Raw genomic sequence first — 26,484 nt, 5'->3', positions numbered from 1 at the left:
CTGGTATGTATGTCTGTATGTAGCGTCTGGTGGGTAGCGATCGAATTTGATGCACCTCAATTGTCTTGCTTGGCCCGATCGAGGTATTAGCATGGCGCATGTCCGGACGTTGCGCATCGTGCACTCGCGCAGTTGCAGCTGAGATCGCAAACACTGCAGCCTGTCCCATTGAAGACGCAAACGTTCTCCGCGCCCCAATTCTCGAACACCGTAACAAAGGCACACTGTCTCGGCATACAATCCCAATTCAACCAGCATAGAACAAAGAAAAGCACCAGTGCCATTCCGCTCTGAGGTTGATGACGTCTTTGTTCGATTGCACGCACACATTCGGATGCATCCCTACCTATGTACACGCATTCCCCATGCCACACCAAACTATGTATGTACACCCACCCCCGAATCCGTCTCCCCCTTTCTTTCTTCCCCCCCTTACTGCTCCCGAACAAACAGCCCCGCCATCCCCATCCCGGTGCCAACACACATACTAACCACCCCGACCTCGCCCCCCGAGCGGCCGAGCCCGTGCATCAGCGTACTCGTCATGCGCGCCCCCGTCGCGCCGAGCGGGTGGCCCAGCGCGATCGCCCCGCCGTCGGGGTTGACCCGGCCCTGCTCCCACGCCGCCTCGAGCCCGAGCGCGCGCACGCAGTGGATCGCCTGCGACGCGAACGCCTCGTTGATCTCCCAGCGGTCGACGTCGCCCGTCTGCAGGCCCAGCTGGCCCAGCAGCTTGGGAATCACCACCGCCGGCCCGATGCCCATCTCGTCGGGCGCGCAGCCGGCCGTCGCCGCCGCCACGAACTTGCCCATGATGCTGCCCGTCAGCCCCAGCTCCGTCGCCGTGCTGCGCCGCATCAGCAGCGTCGCCGCCGCGCCGTCCGACACCTGGCTCGAGTTACCGGCCGTGCTGGTGCCGTCGGCCTTGAACGCGGGCTTGAGCTTCGCGAGCGCCTCGAGCGTGGCGCCGGCGCGGATGCCGTCGTCCTGCGTCACCTCAACCTGCTTCTCCTCCCCGACCTTATTGCCCTGCTTGTCGACCTCCTGGAACCGCGTGTGGACCTTCACGATCTCCTGCGCAAACGCCCCCGCCGCCTGCGCCTTGGCCGCCCGCCGGTGCGACTCGACCGCGAACTCATCCTGCTCCTTGCGGCCGACCCCGTACCGCGCCGCTACGTTCTCGGACGTGAGGCCCATCGGCATAATGCAATCGCGCGCATGGTGATTCGGACTCTCCCTGAGCGCGGGCCAGAGATCGACCGGGATAGCGCGACTCCCATAATTGCGCGTCATGCTCTCCATGCCGGCCGCGATGCCCGCATCGATCATCTCACTCCGAATCTGCCCCGCCACCGCCGCGATGCCCTGCAGCGACGAGCTGCAGGCGCGGTTGACCGTGTAGAGGCTGGTCTCGTTGGGGAAGCCGACGTGGTTCAGCGCCATGCGGGCGGCCTTGGAGCCGCCGAGCTCGGACAGGACCACGCCCACGGCCACGTCGTGCACGGCCGCAGGCGGCAGGCTCGGGTGCGCGTCGAGCGTCGCGCGCAGCACGGCCGCCAGCAGCTCCTCCGGGTACGCGTCCTTGAGCTGCCCCTTGTACGACCGGCAGACGGGCGTGCGCAGCGACGACAGGATCACAATGTCCGAGGGCGCCTTGGCCAGCACGTTGGAGAGGCCTTTGGGGAGCGGCGCCATGATGGGTGGGGGGAAGGGTGTAGGTTGATAATGATGATGGGATGTACCAAAACCAAATCAAGAATGAAGAACGAAACCACGAGATGGAAACCACCAGCGAGAAAGAGGTGAGAAGTATCTGGGCATGATGGAATTCGAAACAGACGCAGCAACACAAATCGGCTTAAAACGCCCGGCTTTGGACTCTGCCATGCGTGGGGATGGAGACACGCAAGGTGGGGGATAAACACAATTCCGAGCTAAAGGGGGATTTGGAGGCTCTCCCAGGGAGCCGGGCAATTGACTTCGGCAAATCCGGGCGAGTTAGTCCCCTACCCCACGGGGCAACGGATTGAGTAGCGGCACTGAGAAATGTTATTAAATTTCTATTCGAATCCTCTGCATATGTAGACCTGCGGCGGTCGTAATGCATGCAATGCCTGCCCATTGACTACCACCAACTCCATCATACATTTTACTGTGCAGTGCGCATGTTGTATGCGCACTGCACCATGGTCCTTCCCAGCGCCAAAAACCCCTTCCCCCAATGTGGAATACATGCCTAAGTAGTAATAATACAGGCGGACCGTCCGCCAAAAGCAAATTGGTATCTCTTTGGCAGCGCAGGCCGGAAACTGATGATGCGTAACATGAAGCAGCCAAGTCATAGAAAACCACCTACCTTTTTCCCACAAACACTCATTCATGGCATTCGTCCCACAACCCGCACCCGCACCCCGTGCACCTTATTAGCACCAACATCTAATCAATGTCGTTAGAACTTCCTTCCTCGTCTCTCGCATTGGCGGCCTTGGCCTTCCACTCCCCCATCTCCGCCACTGGCACCCGGCCCCTGAGCCATCGCAGCGTCGCCTCAGTTCCACGCTCCAGGACGTTCCACCTAGGAACACGGAACCGGTTCCCGTTGACCTCCAGCCTCTCCAAGTTGCCTGTGCCCCCGAGAAGTCCCAACCGGGGATTCAGGTGAGGAATGTCGTTATTGTTCGCATCCACAATCTTCAATCCTCTGATGGACTCTGGGTCTAAATCTTCCAAATGATTATCCGATACAAGGAGTACCGTCAAGCTGGGGAAGAACTCGCGCAACCGAGGAAGCGACACGACGCGGTTGAAGCTGATGTCAATCTTCTGTAGGTTGGGTGCTCGAAGGTGCGCCGTCAATGGCTCCAGGCTGGTGATGCGGTTGTGGGACAGGTTGAGTTCCTTGAGTGCCGTGAGATCGAGCTCCTCGCCAAGATAGCTCTCGCCAACCAATTGATTGTGTGCAATTGTCAGCGAGCTGAGGGTGTCGGCAAAGAAAGAGAGCGAGTTCGGCAGCGCAGTGAAAGTATTATGGGCCAAGCGGATATCGCGAATTGTTTGCTCCGCTGCCATCTTCGAGCAGACGACAGGATGAAGCGACGAGGATGAGGTGTTGGATCGGTCCAGAATTCCGCCCGTCTTAACGGGCCAGATCTGGCCACTGAGTGTATGGGACCGTGATCGTGCCGGGGAATGAGGAGCCGAGGTTGGGGGCGTAGCAAAACTCTCATCATAGCTCTCATCGGATTCCTGTGGCGGGATACCCTCCCTAGCAGCCGGCACAGCGTTGCTCGCCTTTCTTGGGCGATTGGACGCATCAATGCCATTGCTGAAACTCTCAACCCCGCCTATCTCATCTGGCAGAGGTTCGAGTCTTGCGTATAAGGTTGACTTGAGCTCCTCTGTCGTCAACGAGGTGAACTTCTTGTCGCGCAGGGGATTTCCCGAGAGTCGAAGCATTCCCAGGCTGTCCATGCGCGCTATCTCGGGCGGGATCACCCGGATATCATTACTGGTAAAATCAACATGTTTTAGGTTCTCGAGTTTGGTAAAGCCGTCTGGTATAGCAGCAATGCTGTTTTCATCCGCGTTCAACGTAAGTAGACGCTTCCAAGAGCCAATATCCGGGAGTGCCCGGAGTCTGTTGCACGATAGGTTAAGTTGATGAAGGGACGGTAGGGCAAGAGCGCCCGGCGTATCGACCGAAGCTAGTAGTGTCAACTGGTTTACCGATACATCCAGTAGTTGTAGCTGGGGGAGACCCTCGACTTCTGGGTGGATTAGCGTCCCCGTCAGTTTGTTCTTCCGAGCGAGCAGCTCGGTCAGGGGCAGCTTGGCGAAAGCCTTGAAAGGCAGTGAATCAATAGCGTTCTCGTTCAGATTGAGGATTCGAAGCCTGGTGAGGTTCTCGATCCCTTCAGGCAATGCGGTGATTTCGTTTCCGTGTAAATCTAATATCTCCAAGTTCTCTAATTTGGAGAAGCATGGGTCCATCGCTCCATACAGCAGGTTGTTGCCCAGTTTGAGGTCGCGCAGACCAGTGATTTGGGATATGACTTCGAGAGAGTTGTTTGCTAGCTTGTTCGAGGCCTATAGACAGGTTAGCAGCGCAACTGTGCATCGACATTTAAAACAAAACCTACCAGATTCAAGGAGGTCAGGAACTGTAGCCGTCTGAGTCCCACAGGCAGGGAGATCAACGTATTTCCATGGAGGTCTAGACTTTCCAGGCCACCAAATTGATGCCCGTTGCTATCTTCGTCCTCCGCGAAATCGACTGGGTCAGTATCCGGGAAAATAGAATCGTCAATGATCTCCAACTCATTGTCGGCTGCGACGAAGCGCGTAAGATCTACGCTCTCCGCCCAAGAACCACCCTGTGTGCCAATTGCCTCCAGATCATACATTTTCAAGACGTCTTCGGGTATCTCCTTAAGGCCCATGGCTGAGATATTGAGCTTGCCTGTCGTGCGAGCCCCGTTGATCCTTGTCTGCATGACCTTTCGATTTGAGTTTTCGAACTGATTCTGGTTGAATGGGTCATCACAGAGACCAAAGTCGAAGGATGTGTCAGTGGGAACCAGTGGTGCCTCCGCTGTGGGAGGCAACGCAGCCGCCGAGACTTGCTTGGCGGCTGCTCGTTTTGCTGCTCTGGCCTTTGCAATCTGCTCCCGCAGTGCAGCCGAGGAGTTTTGCGCTGCTACCGCCGCAGGTTCTTCGACGGAGTCCGTCGTTAAAGCAGTGGACACTGTCGAAGCGATCGAAGGGTTGTGGTCTTCAGCCGATGTTGTCGAGGATCTCTCTGATGCTGCCGATATTTTCCGTGTTGGCCGCATAGGCAACTCGGATGTTTCGGGCTTGCCAAGAGACGACATTGATGGTTTCTTGAAAAGACCATTGACGGACGCTCTCTGCTTCAGTGGTCGCGGGGCTACAGTTTTCGAGCCGTATCTGGATATCGTTGCATCCAAGTTCTTCTCTGGACTCGGCGTCCGAGGCGCAAGCGACGCACGCTGTTTGTATTTGCCAGATGCCGCCGAGGACACAGTATTGGGTGTCTTGGGGAGTGCCGAAGTCCGTCTGGATGGAGTGCCCGGAACTGACGCCAATGGGGTTCGGTAAGTGCTGGTCGAGGCTCTAAAGTTGGTGTAGAGATTATCGGCAGGGCCAGAGCTGGACCCCGGGCGACTTGACGACTTTCCTGTCAACCCACTAGATCCATCAGACTGGTAGCTGGAGCCTGGCCGTGACCCTATACTTCCTGTTCGCGATTCCGGTCTACGAAACCCATCATTATCATAGAAGTTCGACCCATTTCGCTTGATCACAGGTGAAGATGGAAGCTGAGAAAGTGTCTCGACGGTCCTCTCACTGAGAGATGGCCTGGACTTCTTTGACGAGGCCCTGATGGTATCGAAAGAAGAAGCTTCCTCGCCCATTGAGCTTGTTAGGGGCGGCGGCATATCCTCGTCCAAAAGCAGCTCGTCTCGGCCGTAATTAACAGAGAGATGCCCAGAGGATTTTCGGTTTCGGAGGGCGATAGATCGTTGAGAAAGACTATCGCCAGTGATCCGACTGACCGGGTCTCGAGACACACTTCGAGTCTTCACGCCCTGCAGTGCACCCTGCGAGCTTATAGGCGGCCCTCCTGATCGCTGCGGCCTTCGAAGATTGCTCGGAGAAGAGTTGGGAGATGATGCATTGAGCTGGTCTCGCGAAATCGAGGTTCGCAGCCTAGAATTTGTAGTTGCCGTTCGGACATCGCTGCTGCTTGAACTCGGTCTGAGGCTTTCTCGCGATGGGGCAGGGCGCAAGCCGTTGGAGGGTGTTGGCTTGGGCGTGGCGACCGGGAGGAGGGAGCTTCGTTGGGGCACTGGCAATCGAGATGTTGGTCGTGGAATAGCACTCTGCCGGTTGGAAGCCGTGCTCAGACGCTTATTGTCGTCCATTTCGGTAGCCTTGACGCGCTCGGAAGCTTAATGTCGTCGTGGTCGAAGACAAAAGACAGGAGGCGCATGCACATGGGCGCATTGAAGCATACCACATACAAGGCGAGGCCCTTGCTTGTCAGATAGCAATGCCAAGCTGGGGAGGACAAGCCTGGCGCGATCGATCGGTCGTTCGTTTGTCGACTCTTCTGGAAAGGAATACGAGAGATTGATGTCTCAAGAAAAGGACGAAGAAGGTACCACAAGAGAGTGAAGCTTATTGGAAGGTATGGCAGGTTACGGCACTATTGGGACTTTCATTGAATTAGCTGAGGGCGGAAGGCGGGAGGGCGGCAGATGTAGTCACTTACCTTTATTAGTCTGTTAGGTGGTTCTGGTCCTTTGCCCGAGTTTCTATTCTTACCCCGACGACCCGTCCGAGCTACATACGTAGTACTGGAGCTAGGGGTAGCACCAGGCTCCCAGGGAGGGCGACTCGCTATGCTGGAGCGATCTGGTTAGCACATACGGATATGTATGTGTGCAATCCGCCCAGTGTTACATCAGGGTGTGCTTTGCAGAAGTGATTCCTGTGCGTGCTCGGAAAACTGGCCAGCCTGATTTGGTGGTGGTGGCGGTGGTGATGATCACTTGTTGGAGGATTGTACAGGACATGGTTGCCCCCCTTTCCTGTCATTGATGAAATGGCGTTCTTGTCTGAAGTGTGTTTGTGCAAACACAGGACCAATGATGAGCCTTTCAGGCACGGCTTCTGGTAGGTTGCGCCGTCGGAACTGTTGATTAGAGTGCGACCAAAAGCGACCCTGGTCCTTCCCAGAGGGACGTTTACTGCAAGGTACCCTTGCCTAGCCTCCCTGGCTTGACCGAAAGCAGAGCTTACCTGGGCATTAGGGCGGAACCTGCGGGGTGGTTCGGGCTTGTCACCTGAAAAGCTGCCACAGTAACTATTGGAACTCGGAGACAACAAACAATGGTTCTGATACATACCACAACGCCGACACGCTTTCAAGTTGCGCGGCCTGGGAGCAGATGCGTGCATAAGTAGGCAGGTAGCAGCAACGAAAGTGTTTGATGAGAGGAATCGTGTCCATAAATCCTGCTACAGCAGCTATGAAGATAGGCGAGCCTAATGACGGGCGCGGCACTAGTTGAACTCGCACGCAGTTTCCCATCCATAGCGACGATCCGAACGGACAGGGACAGGCTTGGCTCTGCCGAAGCTCTCTGAACTCTGCCCTGAGCAATGTTTCATCTGATGTGATCAAACGAGACGGCCAGGCGCAATGCGACCCTGTAGACCATGGGACCAATCAGACCCTGCAATTGTGTTGATTCAGATAGAAATTGCATATACTAATAGTGACCAACAACACCTCTCTGCCTGAGAGTCAGAAATGTTTCCCAAGCCAGACGTGACACCATCCAACTAGATATCTATGTACGTAGAGAACGTTCCGCACATTCCTCAATTGCTTTGCATCAATGATTGATGTGCCTTTATATGTCTAATGCCTCCGCATCATGGGGAGAGCTTCCAGTTATTAGCAATCGCTATCGTCTTACAACATGGCCAGGAGGTGAATGACTCGCTTCTCGCATGGCTAGGAGTTTCTTATTGCAGAAGACCCCTCAAAGAGGGGGCCGAGTCACATACGTTACCGACGTGCTCAATTTGTGTGCGACCCCTCAAACATATTCTGGGTGATACGCCCCTTTAACCTGCACAAAGTTTGGAGAATACCACGCTCTGCCAAACGTGGAAGGCATCCGTAGCTGAGCTGTCTAGACGCATATGGCCTAATGCATCGATACTTCATGTACGCATACTATCATGATGACTGCATGTTGTTTGGTTGGTGCTTATACTTCTTTCAGATCTAAGAAGCGGCAGTTGGCAGGAAGACCGAAGCAGAGCCTACATGATATCGCCTATCTACGAACCTCCATGTAGGAATATTGTAGACGGAACATTTGGTACGTAGCGTGTTGCCATTGCACACTGTTTAGTACATGCTATTCATTGATATCGATAGAACAGCTGGAGCCGTCAACTCAATTGGATATGTCGAGTTACTCCGTATGATATCGAGCAATGATGGCAAGAGTATACTAGAAAGTCATAGCTCAATGATGACTTAATATCAGGTAGGTACATGCAGTATATGCATTCGATTCGTTCTCCTGGGGATCCATCGCGAGCATGAGTAGGTTGCTGGTATTAGGTGTTGCTACCGATTCCAGAAGCTGAGAAAGGCTTCCCAGCACCAAAGTTCCCCCAGACCCAAATACCAATTGGGATTAGCCTGTGCTGAGCTGAGGGTCAAGCTCCGTCCGACCTCCGGCCAACCAGAATACTTGCAGGATTTTTCTAGCAAGACAGCTTTGGTCACTGACGAAGCGAGTCTGTGCGCTAACACCAGCCCAGCCTTCCTCCGTTTCCAGCCTCCTCCAGCCATCAATTGAGAGCTACCCAGGTAGACCCAAAGTACTGTTCCCGGCCAAGACAGCCTGACAGGTACTCGATCTGTACCCTTCTTCCGATCCCCAAACTGCGGGCAAGCAGCCAAAAGTGCGAGAAGGCTAAAAGCAGGTGAACTCCATCCAAGCAAGAGGCTTCCAACGCTCCCCGGCAACCAGACTGCAGGCTGTACTTCACCTTACTCATCTCAACTCAGTAAGGCACACACACATCGTCACCACTGCAGCTTCAATCAGTATTGGTCATTACTGATCGCGACTGAAACTACCTTCTTGTCAAGCTGCGCCTCGCCTGCCACTGGCGTGTCCAGCGCGCCCATTCTCCATCGACCCTGCTTCTGTGTTTGTTGCTATCCTATCGATAGTGCGGGCACCAGTCGCAAGCTTCAGGCTCCCCAAGAAACGGTCAAGCTGCGACATCGCCGCCCACTTCCGCGACACCGCCCACAACAAACCGTCGCCCGCCTCGCCGCTGTTTGGAAAGAGCATCAAATCTGTCACATTGGTAGCCATGTCAGTCGACGTGACCATGTCCTCTCCGGACCACGACACCGTCGCGGACGAGGTTCCAGTCACCCCGCCCGACGCTCTGCCGTTCTCGCAATCCCAAGCTTCGCTCCCTTCGACAGAAGGCCCTGCATCGCCGATCGAACCTGACGCCTCGCTCAAGACAGAATTGAATGAACATCACAGCCCTTCGTCTCAAGTCATTCCCTCCTCCCTGACCCCGCCGCCATCGTCCCAAGTCGCACAACAAAACGGCCCTTCTGCTGGGCAACCTCTGGGCTACATCAGCTCTCAAAGGGCGAACATGTTCTCGCCTCCTGCAACCACTTCTAATCCTCTGGCCCGCCGAGACCAACCCCCTTCCAATGCCTCGGAGTATCTTCCGCCTACTGCGAATCAGATCTCGGATGCATCTGTCGAGGAACTCAGGGCCATGTTCCACTCCTGCCTGGCCGAGAATGCCCGATCGAAGATGGAGACTGCTCATCATAAGCTGCAGTACAGTCTACTCAGGATGCAGGCCGAAGAGGAGGCGAACAGAGCTGCCGTCGAGCACGAGATGATGCGCCGCGAGGTAGAGGTTCTGCGCCAGGCTGAACATTCTCGCCAGGCTCGCCGCGAGCTGAGCGCCGCAGCTGAATCCACCCAAGCCAAGTACCTGCACCTCAAGGTTTTGTACGAAGCTGCTGTTGATGAGATCGAAACTCTACAGAAGCGCTCCAAACTCGCCAAAAAGGTTATTCAACAAAAGGAAGACGAGAACATTAGTTTGACAGATGAGCGCGACATGCTTCTCACACGCATCCGAGAGAACCGGGAACATTTCCACATGCTATGTTCCCCCGGTGGTGTTTTTCATGGTGCGCTAACGCCCAAAACACCTGCTATTGCAACACCTCAGCAACCCCGAGCCACTCCGCGGCATACACCTCGAGCCACCCACCCGCACCACCATGCCCACTCTCATTCCCTCAGTCATATCCATACTCACCACCGTGATCCCCGGCAGGAGAATGATACGAGCCAAGCCGGATTTGCTGCCTTGCTGCAAGCTCTCACTCGCGAGGACAACAGTGCACCCTCGACCCCTTTAGGCGGAACCCGTCTCGCACCGCGCGCACCCCCGAAACACACCCGCGGAGCACAGTCGCTCTCGTCGCTTCCAACCACACCAAACGCCCGTCCCCGGGGTGATCACTCGGTCCTACTTCCCTCGGCCGATCTAGTCCCGCATTCTGAGCCACCACCCCGCTTTCCCGTCGACGCGCGGGTTGTGCCAGAAACACCAACCTCTAAAAGGGGCCGAAAAAGCCGAGAGAGTACAATTTCCGCCGACGATAATGAGGATATAGACCGCGTCGCTCTAGCATCAGTTGCCGCTGCAACCCAGTCATTCATGACGTCTGCGTCAGGAGGCCCAACCAAGCGCTCGCAACGCCATCGTGACGACGAGGAAGAGGTCTACGAAAGCCAGGCTAGCCAAGTAGCTTCCGAGATGCTACGGCGCGATCCGCGAGAGAGCTTTGAGGTGGCAAGTTCGACTGGTTCTCGTGATGGCACTCCTGTGCCGACCGAGAAATCGGCCAAGCTCCAAGCCAAGCTGTATGCTGGTGTCAATAAGCCTGGTGTATCCGAGAAGCGAAAGTTTTCAGGAGTGCCCGATGCGGACGAGAGCAGGCGCGATGTTTTCACCAGCCCTCCCAAGAAATCCCGCTTGGCAGGGGGCAAGATCGGACTTGGCATCATGAATAGCTAAGAAGCTGGCATGTGCCAATCAAGAAATAAAAGAAGGAAGGGGAGGAGTGAGTGGTCTGGCATGACCGCGGGTCTTTCTGCGAGAGGATCAACAAGATTTTGATTTACGACGATGGGATAGCTTTAACGAGATTCATGACTATGTGTTTTATACCCTGGCTAGTTTAGGTGTGCAAGGAAAAGGATAGGCATGAAGGAAAAAAGCTGGATAGCAGCTACTGGGATCAGAGACGTCTTGATATTGATGAGACGCAAAACCCCTTGCTGGAATTTGCAAAACGAAAGTTGCAGTAGATAGATAAGTACTCGAGCTATACAAGATGCAGGTACAAAAACGACATCTTCTCATACCCTGTATTACGGAACTACATGTTGCTTGCATGCAGTCCATCTTCACCGTGGAATGTAAAACGATTAAGGTTCTCCGGCGCAAGGTGACAAGGCAACACCCACCTCTCCAGACCACGTCGCAAGGCAAACGTACTGTCCCGAGGGAGAAACGGGCTCAGACATCCTCAAACGACTTAGCAGGCTCTCAGGGAGCTAAGAAGACTATGGATACACGTCGTCGTTCAGCTATTCAACCTCCTCACGGGGGGGGGGAGTGCACACAGGCACGCAAGCTGGTACCAGACGGAGCCCTTGAAATAGCTAACGCCACATATTTCAACGAAATGAAGGAAGTAATCGACACTCATCGTCAAGGACGGCAATGTTAAGTGCGCCGTGACTGTGTTGGGCACGCAGCGTCGGAAATCTGTCCAGGGGAATTATCATCGAGCTGAGCGACGACGATGTGGGACAACGACTTGAGGGGCGACCTAGACACGCGATACGCTACTTTCAATGCTACTACTAACCAGAAGACTGAATAGCAGTGACGGGCAATCAACAATCGGCCTCAAATGAATGCGAAACCACCGTATCAGGCAAGATCATCCGCAGTGCGTCTCTTGTTACCACACCTCCTTGGTCAGGCCAAGGAAGATTCAGTGGTGGGCACATCGAGAATATAGATGTATTGTGCGAACAACGTATGAGCGTCGTCTTACTGAGGCCAAAGGTCTCCGTGGTCAACAACGTCGGCAGTATGCTCGAACGAGAAGATGTATAAGAGTACTGGGCAGACAAGGATACCGGCCCGTCTCGTAGATGGGCAAGAGCGTTCATCCCGAAAAGGTAAAATAAGCAGTACAATAATACCACCCATCTCATGCAGCAAAGCACCAAGTGCCCATCAATGGGTTCGGCAACATGGCATCAAACACAAGCGTCAACACCTACTACACCTATGCAGCACAGGAAGAGTAATGCTAAGTCATCAAGTCTTAAGGGCGGAAATCTACAGGTCCCAATGGCTACGAATGGGAAAATGATTACAGGAACCTGGGGAGGTTGAGATGATTTAACAGATCACTGTGCAAGACATTCAAAGCTGGTATTGAAACATAAATCTCATTGTAACGTGTAGTTCAATTGACAAGTATTACATTAAACATATTAAGTATGACAGAACTTCATTCCCCTGTACATCGCGATTGGCGTAATGCCGACTTGTGCATAACATCCTCGGCACAAAACCCCTCTAACACATCCACTTCGTTCTCTCTCTTGAAGCTCTACTCAAGCTCATTGGCACGTCGTCCTAGCTTTATTCCTTATTGATATCGTTTAGGGCATCAAAGGGGTTAAAGCTTTACAGGAAAGCGACAGCGGCGGCCGCGATGGCCAGGAAGCCGCTGCCGACCTTGGTCGCACCAGCGGTGACGACGGGGGTCTGGACGGGGTAGCCACCGGAAGGCGAGGGGGCGCTCTTCATGGTGGTGGGCTTGGCAGCGCCGGCCGGGTAGGTGGCGGTGGCACCGGCGGGGGTAGTCACCGGGTAAGGGGCGACGGGCTTGCTCACGGTGCTGGAGCCGCTGGCAGGGGCGGTGCCGTGGGGCTTGGCAGGGTAGCCGGGCTGCTCAGGCTGGGCCGGGTTGGAGGGAGCAGGGGGAGACTGCGAAGAGACGGTCTCCTTGGGCTGCTGGGGCTGAGCAGGGTAGGCACCGGTAGGCTGCTGGGGCTTGGGGGGAGAAGAGGAAGAGGCACCCTCGGTAGGCTGCTCAGGCTGCTTGGGCTGGTCAGGCTTGGTGGGGTAGCCGGGCTGCTCAGGCTGGGCAGGGGTGGAGGGAGCAGGGGGAGACTGCGAGGAAACGGTCTCCTTGGGCTGCTCGGGCTGCTTAGGCTGGTCAGGCTTGGTGGGGTAACCAGGCTGCTCAGGCTGGGCAGGGGTGGAAGGAGCCGGGGGAGACTGAGAAGAGACGGTCTCCTTGGGCTGCTCAGGCTGGGCGGGCTGCTCGGGCTTGGCCGGGTAGCTGGGCTGCTCCTCCTGAGGGGGCGAGGCGACGGCGTAACCGTCACGGGCCTGCTGCTTAGAGGGGTAAGAGCCAGTGGGCTTGGCCGGGGCGGGAGTGGGAGGGGTCACAACGGTGGTGCGGTTGCAAGGAACCATGGTGGTGTAGTCAATGTAAGAGGTAGTGACAGCCTCAGTGGGTTGAGGGTGCTTGGGGACCTCAGCGGGGCCAGTGACGGTGACGGTGGTCTGGGCGCCCTTGTTGCAGTTGGGGCACTCGACGAAGGTGTAGGTCTGCTGAGGACCGGCGGTGGCAGCATCAGTAGCCTTGGTGGCGGAGATGGGGGCAGAGGCAGAGGGAGAGCCGTTGCCACCGTTGCCAGAGCCGTTGTTGCCGTTGCCGGAACCGTTGTTGCCGTTGCCGGAACCGTTGTTGCCGTTGCCAGAGCCGTTGTTGCCGTTGTCAGAGCCGTTGCCGTTGCCGGAACCGTTGTTACCGTTGCCAGAGCCGTTGTTGCCGTTACCGTTGCCGTTGGAACCAGTGGGCTTGGGCGAGTTGGAGTAAGCATCACCGCCAGCACCGGCACCGGGAGCGGTAGCGGAAGGAGAAGAGCCGTTGTCGGAGCCGTTGCCGCCGCCGTTGCCGGAGCCAGGGCCAGCGCGGGTAGCAGTAGCGGTAGCGGTAGCGGGGGCAGAGGGGCTGCCGTTGTTGTCACCGCCGTTACCACCGCCGTTACCACCGCCGTTGCCGTTGCCGTTACCGCCAGTGGGGCGGGGGCCGTGCTCGCAGTTGGACTTGGTGGGGATCTCGAGGACCTCCAGCATGATGGTGGGGTCGAGGGAGATGAGGCTGACATCGTTCAGGGCGACGTCGACGTCCAGAGCGACACCAACATCGATGCCCCAAGACTCGGAGGCGACGGGGCAGCTGGGGGTGTCGCAAAGGTCGAGCTTGACGTTGACAACGTCAGCGACGACAGCGAGGGCAACACCGGCACCAACATCGGGCAGGATGGGCAGGAGCTCGTTGAGCTTCAGGTCAAGGCCAACGGTGGCGGCGACGCGGAGGCGGAGGAAGGCCTCAACCTTGGCGCAGCCGACGTTGACAGTGATGGGCAGAAGCTTGACGAGGGTGCCGTCGACATCAGCCTGGATAGGGGCCTCCTCGAGGAGGTTGGTGGTGATCTTGAACTCCTTTCCGAGGGAGACCTCGGCGCCGAGAGAAGCAGAGATGGGGAGCTCAGCAGAGAGGATCAGGTCGAGGTAGACCATAGCCTTGACGTCCAGAAGACCGGGGAGGTTCAGCTCGATGACCTGGTCGGGCTTGAAGAGCTCAAGCGCGATGTAGGCACCGGCGTAGAGGTCGACCTCGAGGTCGAGCTTGGTGTGGAAGTCCTTGATGGAGACCTCAAGGTAAGGCAGGGGCTTGTCGACACCGACGGTGAGGTCGACGGAACCGTGGACGCCACAGTCGTTGCAGATGACGGCGAGGCCGACATCGACCTCGGTGTCGAGGTCGACGACGTTGGGGAGGGTGGCCTGAACGTCGGCGTTGGCGACGACAACGAGAGGCTCGTCGAGGAGGGTGAGGTCGACGTCGACGCGGGCCTCGACGATCTTGCCGTCCTTGAGGAGGTCGGCCTTGGCGTCGACACCGTCACCGCTGACGAGGTGGCGCTCGACAACGGCCGGAGACAGGGGGCTAGCCAGGGCGAGCGAGGCCGCCGAGGCAGCGGCCATGAGGCCGCGGGTTGTGAAGAACATGTCTAAGAGAAGGACAGTTTTATATCTTGATAAAGAATGGACTGGAGTAGTATGATAATACTAGCTCCTTAAAAGAGTGACTGCCGGGAGCACAAAAGGGAACTGGGAATGTTCACCTGTTTGGAAGCTTGAGGCTGAGGAGTGAGGAGTGAAAGAAGTCGGATTAGAGGCGGCGAACGGCCTTCTTTTCTAGTAGAGCTGAGTCGACGAGATGGGAGGGCGAGAGGGCGCCGGGCCCCAATGGCGAGCCCATGGCAATCCCGATGTGCCCCCCTCTCCTCCCTACGGGCTATGGGAAAGGTTGGAGCCCGACATGGGTGCTGCCAAAGTGGCCAACTAGGCGCGACAGATGGGTGATTCGGATCGTCGGCGTGTCTATGGCAGAATGTCCCAACCGGTCCATGGTTCGGGAGCTGCCAAAGCATACCGCGGTTGGCTGGGCATGGCAGCGGTCAAGTTGCTCCTGCGCACTTGCTGTAGGAGACCGGGGTTCTGACCGGGGGTCGCATGTGGAGTGGTTCCTGGCCGAAGCCTGGCCTGTATGTACGTGCAATTAATTGCCCGCACCAGACCCGTTGTGACCCGTCCCTACCAAGCTACGAGGCTCCGGATTGCTTCTTCCCAGGTCTTCTTCGCGTCTTCCACCCGAACCAGCGCTGGAACCAGGTCGCCGCTCAGCTGTTGCCCGCATCTGCGTTGACTAACGGAATGGAGTCGACAGCACTGACATGCGCTGCTCCAGAGAAAAGACTGACCTGTCGTTCTATTTTCACTTGCCAATCCGGCGCCGTCTGATGTGATTCCTGCGTGCCTGTACCCAAGCTGGACATACCATGTCGATGGACTGTCTCGACTGCCTGCATTCATTAAACGGAGTGTGTATGTGCAGCATCTCAATTCAGCACCAGATTGGGAATAATATCAAAAGTCGGACCTAGGACGGGCAGTGACGTTAGGAAGCCACTTAGCGGGATGGCGGGTCTGGGCGGGATCCCCTTTGACCAAACCGTATTTTGACAGGTGGTGGGGTGTGCCATCACTAGTGACTGGCGTATTTGATAGGGATCGGCACTGCAACACCCTGGCCCGACCAAGAACCGCGCCCTTTTTTGGCTGTGCTCTGCCTCGCTGCCAGCTGTAAGGGGGGAACGAGGGGCGCCAGAAGACCAGTCGTCATCCTTCTGGCTGCAGGGTCCCCAATCAATTAGATGAAACCCAAACTTCAAGTCTAGAGGGATGGGCGGCCAACGAAATTGACCACTGTTTTCTACCACTTGGAAGGCCGAACGATTCGCAAGACTCCTGTGCAGACGCGCCACGCACACACTTTTGGACTTCTCTCTCCTGCACGCACCACCTTTTTTTTTTTTCTTCGTCTTTGCTCGTAGAGTTGCATCAGGGCCCGGACAAGACCGAAGGGCAGAACCAGCACTGTCCAATTTCCATCCCAAGGGTCAAGTGGCTCTCTTCCCCATTGGCTAGCTGTTTCAACTCCTGTCCACCACGACGCATACTCAATTCCCATGGCTCCGGTCCGGACTACATAAGGCTCGAGCGTGCCATTTTGCGGGGAACAAACGGCATCTGTTAGCCATGAACCCAGCCATTTCTGGCGCGGTGCTGGCCCTGACTGAGTGACTGATCAATGATTCCATCCCAGTCCCGTATCTCCGATTTCACTAGTGCCTCTGCCTTTTCCTTGCCGCTGGAGCACAATCTCGTTCGATATCGCTTCATTATTGCGTCCTAGATTCCTTCCATACTCCACGGCCCAGCGTGCCAGGCAGCAAAGTGCCCAGAGTTTCGATCTATGAGCTTCGAAAAAGGGCCCATTCGGCACACGCTCACATCTATTGCCTGCTGCAAAGACGGTAGAGGGCAATTTCTTCATGCAGGTCCCAACACATGCATGCAGCTTCTCGCCAGGGTTGCAGGGTCAGCTCCAGCGAATCGAGTTCGGTTCTGATCCGATATTCTTCGTACGATGCCAACGACTTTTTTCCTCTTTTTTGCCCTCTCACAGACTCACAGACAGATCTGACTGGGCAGATCATCGAAAAGGCGGAGCAAATTAAGGAAAGAAAAAAGCAGGCTGGCGCCAGCTACTACCCAAAAAAATCACACGGTCTGTAATCTGATCCCCTGCATGCTCATGTAACCCATGTTGCTTTTCTGGGAATTGCGTAGATGATAGCGACTCTGCAAGTAATAGAGAAGAAAAAACAGGATCGAAGAAAACGAGAGAAAGAATGAAAGGCTTCTCGCGTCCATAATGCATCCACCGCTCGCCATTCAGCTCGGCGCGGAAGCTCCTTGAGAGCCTGACTACTGCCCTGACTCCTCCCCGCTCCGCACAACAGCTCGTGTACAGGCTGGCTGGTATATGTCGATCACTTAAGGAGATCCTCGTGTTTGTTTCGCCCTACTCCTGCCAAGCAGCCCTCCTTGAATCCTACATAACTTAGCTTTAGCAGGACCGTTAATCGGGCGCAGCCCTGCATGCGACATGCCGACCCCGATGGGGTAAAGGTTGCTGCAGATCCGCCTCGTTCCCCCTCTGCCCCCCTCCGCCACCCCTTGCTGATCTTGGCGTTCCGTAGAGTAAGCACTTGCATCGGCAAAAGTAGAAACTTCATCTCGCCTGCATTGATATTTGCAATATTATTAGAAATTCAAACAATAAACGGTGCCGGCGGGCACTTCCTGCCCTTCCGGAGGTTCCCCGTAGAAGCTGCAAGCAGCTCGTGGCTCGTGGCTCGAAATCACATGAAGTGGCTGCTTAGGTCTAGTTTTTCCCTTTGATCTTTTTTTCTCTTCTTAGCCCTCAGACGGGAAAAGATCATGGACGAATGTGTTTCTGTCAACTCATCTCATGCGGCTCATATCTCAAGCACGTCCTTTCCTGCCTCTGGTGCAAGCAAGCAGGTTCATATAGTTGAGGGTAACCAGCCCTCTGTGAGCCTTTTGTTTCTGCAGACCTTGGCTGGCATCGAGCCGAAAACCCCAACACACACAGACACACACACAAAACGTAGACATGTAGTCGATGGGAAAGGACGTTTTTGGTTAAGATGTAATTAAGATTAAGATCCAGTCATGCATCTTGTTGACCTGTGCCAGCCGTAGCGCCATCACATCACGTTATTTACTCGCGAAAAAATGTGATACAAAGTAAGCATGCATATTCTAGGGCGTTGCGTGCAGGAGGCACAGGATTGTCGGTGGTTCTTACGTAATGCTCTCAACCCAGCACAGCTTGCTCACCCCTCGCGTTGGAGTTCATGCACATGGCAGCACATACATAACAACAGTTGGTTTGTTTGCAAGTCAGAGATCTCCGTTGTTATATGCGGTTTTGAGATTTCGATGAGCATATCGATCGCCAATATATATTGCCCCTTGCTGGCATCAAGCATCTGGCGTTCTGCCATAACAGCCCTCCAAGATTCCATCAGCCTTGCAAGGGGGGACTATAAAAATCTCTTTACAACCTTGCAACATGCGCATGAGACTAGATCGTACCTGCAGATCTCCCATATGCATGCAGCCTGCAGCACACCTTGACAAACAATGGGGTATAGTCTGACTGCTGGTCTGACTGTAACTAGACATAACGCAATTTCGTCGGTTCCATCTTTTGAGCTGAAACTCTCGCTATAACGTTTTCCCATCGTGCCCACAACAAGCCGAATGATACGATGGATATGAAGAGGGAAAAAGGCAAAATGATGATCAGAAACATAAACCAATTGTGTGAGTCCAACTGACTATCTCTCCATCAAGTATATCCAAATGTAGTGATGGTGACTTTCCTTTCCCTCAAAACATGTCATCTGTAAAAGCACCTATGCATCCCTTCCGGACATCCTCGCCGTCTACGAGGCTGCTTGCTGCTTCCCCTTCCGGTCCGTCACGGGCCGCGCCGGCGGATACACGCGCGTCCCGCGCCCCGGCAGAATAGCCTCGGCCGCCTTGCCGCGGTACGGAAACCGGGCAACCTTCTGGTGGCACGACGGGCAAAAGTAGCCGACGTCCTGGTAGAGCCGGAATATGCAGGTGAGGAAGCACAACTGCAAGCCCACCATGCTGTTTTTTGCGCCCCCGTAAATATGTTACTTAGGTTTTTTGATATTGGGAATAGTTGATGAGGGGACTGAGGTAGGGAAAGGGGTAAACCGGAAAAAGAAAAGAAAGAGGGGAAAGATACAGATACGCGTATACACACAAAGAATGCGGTATACACTTGTTTTCATCTTGGGTAACTTACTATGTTTTACTAGAGTGTTCCTCCTTAGTCCAAGTTTTCCCCGGATGATCACAAAACGGACATTGAACGACGGCCGGCTCCGATCCAAGCCGCTGCAGTCTATCGACAACTGCAAACGGGTCATGTAGCTCTTGTCGTCGATTATCGTCATCGTTACTAGAATCTTTGGGGGGAGGTGGGCCCACGGGCTCGGGGAGGTCAACAGAATCCGACACCGGTTCGGGCAGACCAGATCGAACGGGCTCGGGGAGATCCGGTACGGAAACCACTTCCGGGAGGTCGGTACATGGATTTCCCGGCTTATGCCTACTGGTAGCGGCGGCCATAATCTGGTGTATTGTATGGATGCTAAACTAAGCAGATTGATTGACTCAAGCTTTTGTGGCCTGCTGGGATCTAAGCATTAGATAAGAAAAGGAGCCCCGAGGCGTCTTGCGCCTATTGCGGTGTGGGACATTTGGTGACTTGGCCTAAATCAAGCAAACTGGCAACGATGTGCGCCGCCCAGACGTCACACCGTTACGATCGCCGGTTTTGCTGTGCCGCATGCAGTTGCTTGGCCTTCTTAACAGGGGCTCCCGGCTTGTGCTGTGTTGTGGCTGGTTAGTTATCCTTCCGTGGATGAATTTGCCGAAATGGCGATAGCCGTCAATTCGATGCAACAAAATAGAAGACGCGTCAAGCAATCCCTGATATGTAGCCCGGCACTTACAACAACCAATCATGAAGAGATCTTGGTAGGGAGAACAACTCAATCTTGTCCTATATTCAAGTGATATATATATATATGTATATAATAACTCGTCATCATAAAGACTCCACTGATGCATGGGTAACATTTTCCCAACTTGTCTGGGTTGAATCCAGAAACTTTTCCCGTCCCATCCCCCGATCGCCACGCCTGTATCGCACTTTCACTCTCACTCATATGTGGGTATCCATACATTACACTGTTGAAGTAGGCCGCGCCAGTAGCCCTTCTGCCGGAAGAAAAATAAAAAGCCTTCCTTTCCAATATCGTAACATCGTCACAAGAAAAAGGGGAACCCCCTTTCATCTAAGGCTCGCCCCAGATCTCGTCGGCCAGCTGTCGCACGAGAGCCAGCTTGTTCTTCTGGTCCTCCTCGGACAGCGGGTAGCCGGACTCGTGGGTCGAGAAGCCGCATTGCGGGCTAACACAAACACGCTTGAGGGCCTCCTCGCGGGACTCGCCGCTGCCGGCCGCGATGGCGTCGGCGGCCTGGTAGATGCGCGCCTTCATGGCGTCCTTGTCCTCGAGCTCGCGCAGCTTGGTGCTGATGACGCCGACGACGACGCTCTTGGTCCGGGGCAGGTACTTGAGCGGCTCGAAGCCGCCCGAGCGCTCCGTGTCGTACTCGAGGTAGAAGGTGTTGACGTCGAGGTTCTCGAACAGCTTCTGCGCGATGACGTCGTAGGCGCCCTCGGCGAAGTGCCGGCCGCCGATGAAGTTGCCGCGGCACAGGTGGATGCCTGTGTGCATGTCCGCCGGGCACTTGCTGACCGAGTCGTTGTACAGCTGGATGTAGGCGTCCAGGAGGTCGTCCACGGTGCCCTCGTTGTCCTTGTCCTCCTCCCAGCCCTTGCGGAACTTGTCCGAGCAGAAGTCTGGTGTCATGTTAGTGAGGCCCAAACTGATGATATTACCGAAAGAGCGACTACTTACAAGCCATGCCGGGGTCGTCGAACTGGACGTTGCGCAGACCGGCCTCGTAGAGCATGGCCAGCTCGTCCTGGTAGCACTTGGCGACGTCCTTGAAGTACTCGGCGTCGTTGGCGTAGGCCTCCTTGGTGTAGGCGCGGCCCTGCTTGTAGCGCATGTGGAACCAGGCGGGGGTGATCATGGTGAGCTTGATGTTCTTCCACTCGCTCTCGGGCAGGGCGGCCTGGACGAGGCGGAGCTCGTGCAGGTTGGAGCGGGAGCGCTCGGGGTTGTGCCGCAGCTTGCCGCCGGCGATGACGCTGTCGCCGGGCATGACGTGGCGGTCCGTCTCGATGAGCGAGACGACGTCCGGGTGGTAGAGGCGGAACATGGAGCCCTCGGCGTTCTCGAGGCGCAGGCTGCCGTCCAGCTCGTCCCAGAACAGGCCCCAGAAGCGGGTGCGGTTGTACTCGCCCGAGGTGACGGCCTTGATGCCGACGTCTTGCTGCATCTTGACCACCTTGGCCACGGCCTCCTTCTCGACGGCGTGCAGGCCGGCCGCCTCCTCCGAGACACCGTTGTCGCGGATGTTGGCGCGCACCTCGAGCAGGTTGTCAGGGCGCAGCAGCGAGCCCATCTGCTCGGCCCTGAAGGGTGGGGCGCTGGAAAGTTGGCTAACGGGCATGATTAAAGAGGTTTGATTGGAGGATACAAGAAAAAAAATAAAGTTTCACACAACAGAACGGGTAGGTCCAACAGCGGCAGGACACAGCAAGTCTAGAATATATATGTGTCAACCCCTCGATACAGAAGAAAAAGGAAAAAGACCCAGGAAAATGCTGACAGCAGTAGTTTCGATCTGTCTCACAAGATTACGTTTGTGGTGCGGGGAAATGTGCGAAATAAGCGTCCAAGGGAGCATTAACCAAACCGACTATCGCCATGCCATGCAAGGTCGGCCCGGTCATTTGCCGGAAAACGTGGGTATAAAAACGCCCGATAGGTGTAGGTTCGGTGGGGAGATGGCGACAACGGCGACCAAAGCACCCTTTTAGCGTCCACTGACGAGCGTCGAGGCGTCTGGCCCTGCACTTGCCTGCGGGTCGGCGCAGTAGTCAGCGTGGTAGTCAGCGTTGCGACCAGCCAACAGCGACATCATAGCGTGTTCCGGGACTCGAGACGGCTACCACGTACCGAGATTGTGACATTATTCTGTGACATAACCAAATGAAGCGTTTTAGGGGTCTTTCAAAATCCTCGAGTCATGCAACTATTCCCCCAGAACGACGTCGTTCTATCGCTGTCCCACTGGTTCGTCGCCAATTTCACTTAGCCTACAGCTCGGCGGGGGCCTCCTTAAGGGACCTCCCAGGATGGCGCTTTGAGCGCCGCCAGAACCGGTCGTTCGGTACGGATCAAAAGAAACGACGGAAAATATTTGAGGGGTACATGCTTCAGTCTTGCTGAATTGGTTCGCATGGTTGCATTTGATAGGCCAACTGACAAATGCGCGAGTCAGACATTGCCTAACCTTAGACGGCAGAAAACCCAACGTATGCGCGTGGTAGTTGAGAGGAGAGACAACTCGCAATAGTCGGTGCTCGAGGCAATCTCCACAACTACACCTTGTCCATCGTCGCGCTCAATGGAAATGCGCAATGGGTGCGATCGTAACGCCTGTGTTCTTGAGCAAACCCCCAACTTAAGGAGCAGGCAATTCCTTACTGCCGTTGGCTTAAAAATGTGAAATGGTTGGTTCTGATGACTTGCAGCAACCCCGCATCATTGCTCGTCGTGCCTAGGCAATCTGCCCCAAGATGCGGAGAGCGGCGTGGGGTTTGCAACATGGTAGCCGGAACCGCAGCAGGATGCATAAGGAAAGCCCAGGATGTGTTATTTCATGGGAGTAGAAGACGTGATGTTGGGTAAGTGGAAATTATACGAATGGAAATCGCGCCCTTTCGCCTGCTACGAGGTGAAATTATCCTATCATGGCGGACACGAACAAGCAAACGCCGCAGGATGAAGCGGCAAAGAACAAGTATGGCGCCAACATCACAGCAGACCTCTGCCGCTTCATCGTGGACGCCAAGTACGAGATGCTGCCCGCGAGCCACATCGAAAAGCTCAAGGACCTGATCGTAGACCACATCGGCATCGCGGCGGGTGCGGCCGCTGGTGCCGACTCGAGCGAGCCTTTCCTGCAGGCCGTTCGGGCTCTGCACGGTGGCGAAGGCACAGGCCGCTCCACGGTCTACACGAAGGGCAAAACCTTCCTTCCGCAATGGGCCGGTTTCCTGAATGCCGCCTACTCGCACAGCTTCGACTTTGATGACACCCACGCGGCCTCCATCCTGCATCCGGGCGCGACGGCCATCCCCGCCGCGCTGGCCCAGGCCGAGCTGTCGCGCAGCGACGGGAAGGCGTTCCTGCTTGCCGTCGCTGTTGGGTATGAAATCACGACGCGTCTAGGCCGTGGTAAGGCATTGTTTTCTCATCTTTCGCACTACCTCAAGTCACCCCCCATGCTATACATCACTCTCATCCATAAAGGGGTCGCGTATCATATACTAACCCGCCGCAGGCCTAAACTACGGCGGCTACACCCGCGGCTTCCACAACACCGCCACCGCCGGCATCTTCGGCGCCACCGCCGCCATCGCCAAGCTGCGCGGTTTCTCGGTTTCCCAACTCGCCGACGCCCTGGGCCTGGCGCTCTCGCGTGCGGGCGGCTCCATGCAGTTCCTGGCCAACGGGTCCTGGAACAAGCGGCTGCACCCGGGCTTCGCCGTGCACGACGCCTTCGTGGCCGCGACTTTGGCGGAGGCGGGCGTCGCGGGCGCGGCCGAGCCCGTCGAGGGGCGGTACGGGCTGCTGCATGCGTTCTCGGCCACGGGCACGGCGGAGGGGCTGGCGGAGGGGTTGGGGACGGAGGAGTGGGTTTTCGCGGCGACGGCGATGAAGCCGTTTCCTTCTTGTCGCATGACGCATGCGGCTATTGAGGCGGTTGCTAGTGTGGCGGCGGCGGCGGTGCGAGGGAAAGAGAACGGAAATAAGGAGAAGGAGATTGATGGCTTTACGGTCGAGCTGTCGCCGGGTTGCTTCCCCATCGTCGCGGCGGAGATCCCGAATAAGCTGCAGCCCCAGACCGTCGTCGACGCGCAATTCAGCATCCACTACCAGGTCGCGGTCGCGTGGCTCTACGGCTCCGGCATCGGCTGGGCCATGTACGAGAAGCTGGGCGACGCGGAGGTGTTGGCCTTATGCCGACGGGTGACGGCCGTGGCCACAGACGATGTCCGGGATCTCGAGGCTCGCGTCACGTTTCGGTTCACCGACGGAACCACAGTGACGGAGGGTGTTGTCTACCCGCTGGGCGAGGACGAGCACCCCTTTTACCGGGAGCAGGTGCACGCGAAGTTTATGGGCGTCACTTCGGCTTGCTACTCGGCGGCTACGCAGGGGGAGATTCTGGACACGGTGAACAGGATTGATGAGATTGATGTTGAAGAGCTTCTGCAGATTCTATGATTACTTAGACAAATAGCGTATACCAATGTGCATATTTATCTAGCCTTGTGGTTCTGACTGTATGCCATGCGTCTGGCCAGCAAGTTACATATCAAACACGCTTTGACGATCAAGCCCCTTTATTTGTTGCTTCGTGCTTATGAGGCCTTCATTTGACTGTGGTGATGTTGAGGATCCAGTTGTGCACCAGCTCTTGCACTTCATCGCTGTTGGTTTCCATGAAGAACATATGTCCGTTCCCATGAATCCCCGCATCGCCCAGCTCAATGTGGTCAACCCTGCTGCAACCCGCTTGCCGCAGGTATCGCACATTACACTCATCGTATACGGCGTGGAAGGACGCCTCGGCGGTCACGGTCAAAATCGGTATATCCGCCAAGTTCGTCAGCCTCCGAGGCGCGGGATTCTCCGCCTGCAGCACGCACGCCGTATGGTTCTCGTCCCTGGCCGCGAACGTCTGCCTCACCAGCTCAGCCTCGGACCGCGCGACGGCGGGGCTGTACGTCAGCGGGATGTCGGCCAGCCCCCAAGCCCGCGCGGGCTTCGCGACCGCGGGCGCCACGTCCTGGAACGGCGGCCCGCTCGGCTCCAGGAGCACGAGCGCCCGCGCCAACTCAGGTCTCGTGTCCGCGATCAGCGGCGGCATGATCCCGCCCTGGCTGTGCCCCATGACGATGACCGGCTTGCCGATACGGTCTAGCAGCGCGGCCCCGGCCTCCTGCACGGCCGCTTGCTGGTACGTCGCGTTGTTGATGTACTGGACGCCGGAGCTGTAGAACGCGTCGAAGACCGGGTCGCCCATGGTCCCATTACCGGGCCACTGTGTGTGCAGCGCCGCCTGCGGCCAGAGCATGTAGTCCTGGACCGCGGTGAATCGTTGCTGGATATACTCCGCCGAGAACGCCGACGGCTCGTCCTGGCCCGCGCCGGGCCGCCAGGGGGAGCGGCCGCGGAAGGGCTGGTCTACGAGGTAGAGCTCGAAGCCTTGCTCTAGGAAGCGCGACGCCCAGCCGACGCCGCCGTCTGGCTTGTTCAGGAAGTTCTAAATGTCTACGGTTTAGTAATCCCGAGTTGTCGACGACGAGGACGACGACGGCACGCAAGCGACAGTAAATGAACCGGGACTTCTCTTACCGTACCTGTCTGCCCTTGCCCGTGGATCAAGACGATCGGGGTAGGCTGCGTAGGACCGTCGACAGGAGTCAGGTTTTCGACGTACATCTGGTCCTGAAAGAGGTGCCCGCCGGCGCCGTCGTCGACATATCTGCCGCCGACGTAGAAATACGAGCGGCGGTAGGGGGTCTCGAGGCCGAAAGCGCTGCCGCAGTGCAGCCACAGCAGTGCTGCAGCCTTTACCAGTCTGAAATGCATCGCATTCAAGCCCGATCACTCACTGTATGCGTCCACCACGTATCAATATTGGCCTAAGCAGCGCTGCGAAGACTACACGATGCTCGTATGCATAGTCTTCTTGTCGTCCAGCTTTTACCAAGCGAGCCCGCCTGCCATCTGTCGGGAAGGCGGGGTAAGACATTGAAACGACGGCCATGCATTGTTCCTCGTTCGACCAGATGCATGCTGACGTGTGGATACGGAGGGGATATTCAGCACAAGACCGCAAGTGCATTAGGTATACTCAGCTGCATTTGTGCTAAGCATACAAATACTATGAGGCGAAGCGGGCGCGATCTTGAAGATACGCGGATATGCAACGCTTGATTCCATGTTGATGATTCTCGTGGTTGCAAGCAATTGACGAGATGGCTCGATATGTCGCGATGATTTATGAGGTATGCATCCAGGAATTGGGGCCAGCCACCTTAATTGCGGTTGGTCGTGTTAAGTAAGTTATTAGGTATTTGAGGATCGATAGTTGGCCCAAAGTATTGCCTCCGACCCTGATGCCTGTCATAGAATCCGGAGTACGATGTCTTAGCTCCCATACGTCAGTCATGCCAGACAATATGGCCGGGGAATGACAACCCCAAATTGATGCACAGATAAATAAACGTCCCAAGCTCATCCCAAGTCTGGTAATTGCATTGTGCTAATCACTTTGCGACCGCGCATCCCCTCGTCATGATCAGACGGCCCCCAATTTTTAGCGCGCAGAGCACTGCGCTGAGGGCGGATAACGTAAAGGTAGGACTCGCTAATGCAAGGGACAAAAGAAGCCCGCTCGCCAGCTACGTCATCTGCCGATAGGGCTGTTTGGTTTGCGGGAAAGCAAAGAACACATCCC

At 56.0% G+C, this 26,484-nt stretch overlaps 8 protein-coding genes across 8 annotated transcripts; 2 read left to right on the top strand and 6 right to left on the bottom strand.

Moving 5' to 3' along the window:
• Window positions 1–432: 432 nt before the first annotated feature.
• PG985_002010 (3-ketoacyl-CoA thiolase 2) lies at window positions 433–1,695 on the bottom strand (the record flags this gene model as incomplete). Its single annotated transcript, XM_066821779.1, has 1 exon — window positions 433–1,695. The coding sequence occupies one exon, from the start codon at window positions 1,693–1,695 to the stop codon at window positions 433–435; it is 1,263 nt and encodes a 420-aa protein (XP_066689211.1).
• A 741-nt stretch (window positions 1,696–2,436) lies between these two features.
• PG985_002009 (uncharacterized protein) lies at window positions 2,437–5,945 on the bottom strand (the record flags this gene model as incomplete). The annotated part of the gene is made up of 2 exons (XM_066821778.1): window positions 2,437–4,086; window positions 4,140–5,945. 2 exons carry the CDS (start codon window positions 5,943–5,945, stop codon window positions 2,437–2,439), a joined length of 3,456 nt encoding a protein of 1,151 aa, XP_066689210.1.
• Window positions 5,946–8,952: 3,007 nt separating this feature from the next.
• On the top strand, window positions 8,953–10,686 carry PG985_002008 (uncharacterized protein; the record flags this gene model as incomplete). The annotated part of the gene is made up of 1 exon (XM_066821777.1): window positions 8,953–10,686. The coding sequence occupies one exon, from the start codon at window positions 8,953–8,955 to the stop codon at window positions 10,684–10,686; it is 1,734 nt and encodes a 577-aa protein (XP_066689209.1).
• A 1,695-nt stretch (window positions 10,687–12,381) lies between these two features.
• PG985_002007 (uncharacterized protein) lies at window positions 12,382–14,784 on the bottom strand (the record flags this gene model as incomplete). The annotated part of the gene is made up of 1 exon (XM_066821776.1): window positions 12,382–14,784. The coding sequence occupies one exon, from the start codon at window positions 14,782–14,784 to the stop codon at window positions 12,382–12,384; it is 2,403 nt and encodes an 800-aa protein (XP_066689208.1).
• Window positions 14,785–18,659: 3,875 nt separating this feature from the next.
• PG985_002006 (uncharacterized protein) lies at window positions 18,660–18,869 on the bottom strand (the record flags this gene model as incomplete). Its single annotated transcript, XM_066821775.1, has 1 exon — window positions 18,660–18,869. One exon carries the CDS (start codon window positions 18,867–18,869, stop codon window positions 18,660–18,662), a length of 210 nt encoding a protein of 69 aa, XP_066689207.1.
• A 1,239-nt stretch (window positions 18,870–20,108) lies between these two features.
• On the bottom strand, window positions 20,109–21,396 carry PG985_002005 (uncharacterized protein; the record flags this gene model as incomplete). The annotated part of the gene is made up of 2 exons (XM_066821774.1): window positions 20,109–20,677; window positions 20,736–21,396. The coding sequence occupies 2 exons, from the start codon at window positions 21,394–21,396 to the stop codon at window positions 20,109–20,111; spliced, it is 1,230 nt and encodes a 409-aa protein (XP_066689206.1).
• Window positions 21,397–22,702: 1,306 nt separating this feature from the next.
• On the top strand, window positions 22,703–24,242 carry PG985_002004 (uncharacterized protein; the record flags this gene model as incomplete). Its single annotated transcript, XM_066821773.1, has 2 exons — window positions 22,703–23,189; window positions 23,296–24,242. The coding sequence occupies 2 exons, from the start codon at window positions 22,703–22,705 to the stop codon at window positions 24,240–24,242; spliced, it is 1,434 nt and encodes a 477-aa protein (XP_066689205.1).
• Window positions 24,243–24,390: 148 nt separating this feature from the next.
• On the bottom strand, window positions 24,391–25,601 carry PG985_002003 (putative fusarubin cluster-esterase; the record flags this gene model as incomplete). Its single annotated transcript, XM_066821772.1, has 2 exons — window positions 24,391–25,284; window positions 25,377–25,601. 2 exons carry the CDS (start codon window positions 25,599–25,601, stop codon window positions 24,391–24,393), a joined length of 1,119 nt encoding a protein of 372 aa, XP_066689204.1.
• Window positions 25,602–26,484: the final 883 nt, after the last annotated feature.

The sequence above is a fragment of the Apiospora marii genome (genome assembly GCF_038362585.1).
Source record: "Apiospora marii strain CBS 49790 chromosome Unknown utg000002l_segment0_segment0, whole genome shotgun sequence".
NCBI classification, from domain to species: domain Eukaryota; kingdom Fungi; phylum Ascomycota; class Sordariomycetes; order Amphisphaeriales; family Apiosporaceae; genus Apiospora; species Apiospora marii.
The sequence above is the reverse complement of the archived record's forward strand: the minus strand, read 5'-3'. Positions and strand labels throughout refer to the sequence as shown.